Source organism: Chaetura pelagica, unplaced genomic scaffold, assembly GCF_000747805.2.
Source record: "Chaetura pelagica isolate M959 unplaced genomic scaffold, ChaPel_1.0 scaffold559, whole genome shotgun sequence".
In the NCBI taxonomy this organism is placed as follows: domain Eukaryota; kingdom Metazoa; phylum Chordata; class Aves; order Apodiformes; family Apodidae; genus Chaetura; species Chaetura pelagica.
Window position 1 is genome coordinate 546,090 of NW_009970722.1, and position 7,863 is coordinate 553,952.

Sequence of the window (7,863 nt, forward strand, 5' to 3'; positions counted from 1 at the left end):
CTTTCAAATGCCCCATGCAAGTCACCCATAACAGACCCAACCAGGCTACCACAGGAGTCAACAACAACACACTCATGACTCCAGCCAGTACTGGATCCAGACAGCACACACAACTCTGTGTATTAGCAAATGCATGCTGGAAGCCCAACAGATACTTACATTTTAAACCACATTTTTCTTTTGTGTTTTGAAATTGGTGTCTAAACAAAACAGCTGTTCCAGCCTGGCTGAACACACAGACTGACCCAGTGTATGGCGAAGACTACCACAATAGCAAAGAACATGAAAACAGGATTGGCAAGATGGGCTAGAAACTGGCTTCTTTCCACAAATTGTTGGCTACGAGACTGAACACATGGCAAGAACAGAAAATCCAGAAGCTGTATTACACCATGGAAAACTATCCCTTAACATTTCTTAATTCAGCATGGAGGAGCTGAGAAGGCACCCACTCACACGGGATCAATACATAAATCCTGTTGCCATTTCCTACTCACACTATGCAAAAGCATGCTGCAATCGTTTATCAGTCTAAACTTCACTTCAGCCTTTTAAAAAACAGAATAACAATATTGAATTATTTCTATTAATTCTGTTTCCCAGTTATCATGCACATGAAACCCATGCATTGGTGAAGAAGGAAACAATTATAGCTCATTTGTCCCTCTAGCTTGGTATGCAAATAAAATACTTTTAAAATAAATAAAGAAATAAAATAAATTGGAATTTCTTCCTGACAAACATGATTCCCAACCTGGAACTGCTCAAGCTGAAGGCAATGGCAAAGTGCTTCCCAATACTCACACACTCCTGAACACTTCTGCATTTTTTTGTTTTGTACTGAGGCTTGTGCAAAAGGTGATTAAATAAACAAGGTTTTATTTGTGCTGCAGCAGTATATCGGGGAATAATTTGAGCACATCTGCTCAGAGCTCCATAGGCAGAGTCATTCTGAAAATGACAGTTCCAGGTTGTGAATCATGTTATTACCCAGCAAGGTTCTTGAGCTTTCTGAATACATTCCCTCTTACGTAACAAAAAAAAAAAAACCCAAACAACAAATGTCACTTGGCCAGCCAGGTTATGCATACTATTTTGGATTTGCAAAGAAATTCAGTACAGACAAAGTGTGACAGTTTGAATCACAGAACCCTAGAATGCTAGTAACAGCAGTGAGGACATGCGTTAGATATACCTTATCTACTTAGTGCCTACTATGGGATGTGAGTATGAAAACTAGGGCAACTAGCTGGTTTTGAACTCTGAGTTCATCTATTTTAAGCAATCATTTCAAGTTTTACATAAAAAAATTAATTTGATTACAAACTTTAACTTCCTCATTTTTTGACATAACATACAATCTCCTACTTTGAGGAAGTGGAGGCATTAGTAATTTGGAATTTTATATGGAAAAAATAGCCATAAATTGCAGGAAAGAGAGAGTGAGTGGTGTCTCTTCATAAGCAGTAATTCTGCTTTTGAAAACTGCAATTGAGACTACTGAAGGAGAAAAAAATAATTATCATAAAGGGAAAATAATATTAAACTTACTTCAGAGAACTGAGCCACAATATTGAAAACTATTATCCCTACACATGCCTGCATTAGACAGCAACATTCAACAGCCTGAGGTCTCAGACAACCAGAAAATGGTTTTTGGTTTCATTCACCCTGCTTTTGAATAAGGTATTACCCAAATTAGAGTGACTCTCCAGGCAGAACTTACATAAAGAGGTACTTCATGGCAGCTCAACTCCATTGTCACAGCATCTAGAAACAGAATAAACCAGTGGAATTACTAAACACTCGTCAGGAGGCATCGATGTCATTACATCCTATTCATGTCTGCAAATTAAGTCGACATCTTCCAGAATTGGGGGGGGGAAGAAAAGGATATTAGGCTTATCAGCTATTCAGTTGCCCCAGATTTCCCCAGAATGAGGACAGGCTGGTGTAATGATACCCATGTAAGGTCAGAGGAAGGGTGGCTGATCTTAGTTAACACACTATGTGCTTTTCACACAATAGACACAGTAAATCAAACAGGTCAGGCTGAGCCCTGAAACAGCTGCTGAAACATTCATAGTTGAAGCAAATGAAGTAGTGAGAATTGCAGCATTTGTTTATCTCTAGAAGTAAAAAATTGAATTTGACCCTGAGATGAAGTTTTAGCGACTTTTCCTCCACAGGATTAACCCACGTGTCTGGCACTTTTTTAGCAACCTGGTAGAACATATCCCCAAGGCAGACTGCCTTAACTACCTTTAACAGCAAGCTACTGATATAAGTTGTCACTGGAATAACTATAATTACAGTCATCATAGCAACTCGGATTACTGTTATTATATTTCAAGCTCACTACATCCCCAAAATCCATACTGTAAAAATAGTATTCCTATCAAATGAGAAAAGCATACCAGAAGCAACTCCACATCTTTAAAACAACAAGATGGACTCAACAACTGCACACAAGTTGTCTTCTACTTGCTGAAACAGGCTACAAAAAAAGAGGAGGCCGTCTCAGCTCAGACGTGGCCTTGTTTTTACAGCTGAACAGTTTCCTAGAACAACACAGTTATGCACCTCATTGCTTGTTAATGCAGAGGTACAGCCTGCTATCAGCAAGATAAGATTTGAGAAGTTCCCTGCCTACAAACTGCAGAATTTAAATGCATAGCTTCAATCAAAACAAAAAAAATGAACCCCCTACCACCTTGGGACACACTTCTTTTAAACCACGGGTTTGTTAATACACATCTTCTGGTGCCCATCAATTCATCTACGTTCACAAGTACCTACATTCTTGTGGTTTGACTTCAGCATAAATTTAAAACAGAAGGCAAAACCCTTTACAAAATCACTGGCCACAAGTGTTCAGAAAAAAACACTACACCTTTCGTATTGTAAGAAAAGGGTGTCAATGCAAACAGCAATCCAGCCAGCCTAATCAGCAGCAAGACTCAGAGGGGTTTCTTATTTTTTGCAGAGGCAGAGGTAACCCACAGCTGATTCCAAGGTGTCTCGCTTTGACACAGGCAAAGCTCTGCAGTTTCCAGCAACAGCATCCTGAAACCAATCTTAAGAGCAGCAGCAAGAGAAGTACAGTCCTGTTTGTACACAAGATAACAGGGTTACAAGTGAAATTAAGAAACGGTAACATTAATTCTGTAAGGAGTATTTTAAGGTGGAGCTTTTCACAAGTGTTACCTTGCAGAAGGACATTAACTTCTGTCCCAGACCTGTCACCAACTCGCAGTTACTGCCACACACAGATAATACACATATAGGGTATCACTTCATGCTTGGCTGCAGAAAGAGACATGCAATCCAGCTGCTTTACACCATTGCTCTATTCTGCTGTATAAAATTCTTTCACCAGCAATGATTCTCCCTCCTTAAAGAACACATCCGAAGTAAACTCTGCCATCTACTCTGCAAGAAAATATAAGCACATTCAAATCGTTATACCATGTCAACAGAGTAAAACCTACTCCTGGTTACTTCTGTCATGTGATTATCTTGACCTCGAGACAAATCTCAACATCCTTCTCCTCTACAAGAATGAGAACGGCAGGTATTGAGTCTAGTCTATCTGTTCTACTGCAAATGTGCACAAGAAGGCATAATTTAGCCCTTCTTAGAGGGATTACCATGGCACCACCGGTACCATAAACTTCCTTTTGTATTCGATAAAACAAAAGTCACTGGAGAGATGATGCCGTCCTGACTTCAGTTCTCTTCACCCTTTGTTTGTGTCACACTGCAGAACCCCTGGGAGCTTGTGCATTCAGATATTCTAAGCTCAGTATGAATCCTGAGTGGACAAATAACCTCAAGACTTAGGCTTATCTGAAACAAGAAATGTTTTCTAACCAGCACTTACTAGAACCATGTTGAAATGTCAACATGTGCTCCCTGACACACCAGCATATAATGGTCTTTCTCGGATACAAAGATGTACCTCAGGGTTCTCCTCTTCCTGCAGAAGAAACAATAAACGTCAACACACAGCACTAAGTAACTCCTTCTGCTTTTCTCATATTCTCATGAGTGCTGGTTGTTTAGAAAAAAAAAAAATATTTACAAAAATGGTTCATATGTTTTTTTCATGTGGGCCTTAAAGTAACCTTGGCTGCTGGAGCTCTGGCTATAGAGCATCTCTTGAGCAACATCCATTTCAGAGCAAGGGACTGGAGGTGGGACCTATCACATGTCCTCTACCACTCACCTCCTCTCTTCAGCAAAAAACTGCTCACCTCCCCAAAAAGCAGGGTCCCCAGTGCTCATGAGGTGCCATCTAGAGAACTATTCCCAAGTGCTGAGGAGCAGTCCTACTCAGCATAGCAAGGGGAGAGTTGAGCTGCCCAACATCCTGAATACACATAATTTCACAGAGCAACACCTGATCTCTTCCTCCGGCATCTGTGCCTCTGACACAGAAACCCACAGCATGGGCATCTAACAGACAGGCAGGTCTAGCTTCAGGCACTGCCCACAAATATTGAGCTGACACCAATGTCAGCAGCAGCAGGATTCATCTATTCACCGAAAAACCCCTTTTCAGTATCTGGTTAGGTAGTAAATTTAGCAGAAGATTTTATTGTGACGTGTTGCAAACTGCAGAGACTTGCAGCATCTGTTTCAGCCAAGCAGAGGGAAATATATGAACAAGAACAACAAATCTTGAAAATAATTTTATTTAACAACTTTTTCTCAATCTACAGCCTCCCCTTGAACATAGAGTCAAATGGTATTGCTTATCTCCCAGCCAGCTAAAGTTATTAAGGTGAAAATCAGTATTTTGAAACTTTTCCAAGATGAGACATTTCAATAATCCCTCAAACACTCTCCCTCACCTTTTTTTTTTTTTTTTAACTGGTTGCCAATTATGGGATGCTCATATATCAAATTTCTTTCAATATTACATATCTGAACATTTTATAGCATGCTTTAACCAATTATCAAGACACGCTAGAAGGACGGCAAGAAGAAAAAAGAAAAGATGGAAAATAAAAAAGCTGCGTTTTAATGGAAAATAATTTGGTCATAAAATCTTTTTACTCTGTGCACACTTAAGAAATCGGATAAGGGAATGTGTTATCTAAAATCTCAGCAGAAAAGCATTTCTGCTTGTTGACAAGGTGACCCTTTAGCTAACACTGTGACTACTATCTGGCTGTCCTAGCATCTACTGTTTATCTTTAGCATTTTCCTAAACACAAAAGGCACTTATTGATCCTACAGCAACCTAGGTTGCACCACACAACTTGGATTTCTCCTCTTGCCTGTAAATAAAGCATATTTGGTGAGTGTCAGGGGGACGGAGTTAGGCTTTTCTCAGTGATGACCAGTGATAGGACAAGGGGTAATGGGTGTAAATTGGAGCATAGGAGGTTCAAGGTGAATATCCGAAAAAATTTTTTTACTGTAAGAGTGACAGAGCACTGGAACAGGCTGCCCAGGGAGGTTGTGGAGTCTCCCTCACTGGAGACATTCAAAACCCACCTGGATGAGTTCCTGTGTGATGTGCTCTAGGTGACCCTGCTCTGGCAGGGGGGTTGGACTAGATGATCTCTCGAGGTCCCTTCCAGCCCCTAAGATTCTATGGTTCTATGATAGCCCTCTTTTCAACAAACTGAGACACAAAGAAACTTAAATATTCTTCCAAATAAAATTCACCCCAATCAAGGCTATTGCATCTCTTTAATATTTTTAGGCCACAGCCATTTTGTGCTCCTTACCAGGGAAAAATATTTAAAGAGTCTTAAAAGAAGGCTCACATTTTTTAACCTTTTAAAATTAGATTTGGATTTTAAAATAAAGAAACAAACTCTAGAAAAATGCCTTTTACACAGAAGCCTGCTCCTGAGGTTGGTGAAACACATTCCCCACTGACGACGTTGCTGGACCGTGGTGGTAACTGTTCTCTCGCTTGCTGTCCTCTCTACCTCTGCTTTCTCCTTCCTTTTCTGTCTCCGTTTTCCTTCCTGTTCTATCTGCTCTAGGGCCATATTTTAGATAGAAAAACTCATTAGATACAATTCTGATATTCATAGAAGCACCTTCCATGGCGAGAGATGACTATTCCACCTAACAGCCCTCTTCTAATTATTAATGCTGTTTAGTGGTACCCACTTGTCTTAACGATCATGAGTCTGAAAGACAGAACTCACATGGGTAAAGTAGTCCATAGGAAAACCTGTGAATCTTTGAAAATTCAGTAAACTTGGAAGAATTTCAGCAGAAAATATTGAGGAAATATAAAATAAAATAAAATAAAATAAAATAAAATAAAATAAAATAAAATAAAATAAAATAAAATAAAATAAAATAAAATAAAATAAACATTCCGGAGACAGGGAGTGAGAAGATGCTATAGGTGTAGTAATATTGAGGCGAACAGCAAAAGGAAAAAAAAGGAGTGCTCCAGTCCAAATGTATTACAGCTCCTGGTGCAAATGAAGACTTCTATAGCTTCAATACTTGCCATAAACATGCTCAGTGATACAAATTCTGCTTCTTGTTCTAGATGGCACCTTAGAACTAGGCAGAGAGAATACAGGTTCCTGTCCTGAGATTACCATACCACTCCCTCTATAAACGGGACTTTGAGATGTGCAGATGCCCACTGACTGATGTGTGGCCATGAAAGGGCTGGTTTTTGGCTAGCAAAGCCAAAAATCAGAACTGCGTCTTCTGAGTCATTATATTAGCCACCAGCCATCCTGCCTTTATCCTAGTGCAAATTCTCATTCAAACTGTTTTATTCAAATTAAAAGTATGACGGACCATTTCACACACTCTGCCCTTCTGAAACAGCCCCACAAACAAACTACTCTTGGAGGAGACAATGGGAACTTCTCCTGAGTAACAGCAGCGCTTCAGATGGACAAAAGGAATACTCCTCCCTGATATTATGTAACAAAATGCTGGCACAAGTATCTAATTTACGAGTCAGCTGAGAAGGCCAGATTAATTTCCTCATGGATTAGTATTAACATACATATACAGAAGCACTTTTTTTGGTAGCATTTGATACTCAAACACCACTTTGGAAAAAGAAAGCACTTAGGTACTCCAGTCATTTCACCAGATTTTGTCCTGTTAATTTTTCATACCAAAGTCACAGAACACAGCTCATTTTTTACCTATGTGGGAAAATCCCTCTTGCTCAAATGCCTCCTCAAGTCCTATTTCCACAAATTGTGGTAGAAAGAAAATTACTTCTACAAAAGAGAAGACCTGTGTCCTCTTTTAGGCTTTCTATCACACTTATGTCCTTTATAACGAGGTAGGAGAACTACACCCATTATTAAATAGGACCAAATACAGGCTAGGGTAAGTCCATGAAAACAAAGGACTTCAGAGCCTGTTTTCTGTCTAAGAATCACGGTGCAGGTTGAAAACTTGTGCAACTGTAGGCTGTGTACACCAAGGTCTCAACGAAACGCTACCAAGAACTGCTTCAAAAGCTGTTTCTCAGAATTTTACCGTTAGAAAAGCTTTTGTTTCCTTGTTGTCACAAGAACCTAAAGTAAATAAGTTTTAAAAATGTTGCTCTGGCTAAGACATGATTAAAACCAAATACCTTGTCGACTTAGGGACAAGAGCTGAAAAAAAAACAACAAAACATGAGCAACTCTTATGGCAAAAAAATGAACCAACAAGGGGGGGGGGGAAGAAAGTCCCCCCTGTCCGCACTGTTAGGACTTCGGCCGGTAACTGACAGCCCAGGGGCAGCGTTCTCCCCGGGCACGAGAGGAGCCCTCCCAGGCGCAGGGTGCGCAGGTGGCGGAACCCACCTGCAGAGAAGGCAGAGAGGGACCCGCCCGGCCCCGCGCCCGGCCCCGCGCCCACCCCCTC

The 7,863-nt window shown here is 40.4% G+C and overlaps 1 protein-coding gene across 1 annotated transcript in view; it reads right to left on the reverse strand.

Moving 5' to 3' along the window:
• ARHGEF28 (Rho guanine nucleotide exchange factor (GEF) 28) overlaps positions 1-1,759 on the reverse strand; it is a 109,160-nt gene extending 107,401 nt beyond the window's left edge. Inside the window, exon 1 of the mRNA XM_010006381.1 lies at positions 1,727-1,759. Within this exon, the coding sequence (XP_010004683.1) occupies positions 1,727-1,759 (33 nt within the window). The remainder of the gene's footprint in view (positions 1-1,726) is intronic.
• Positions 1,760-7,863: the final 6,104 nt, after the last annotated feature.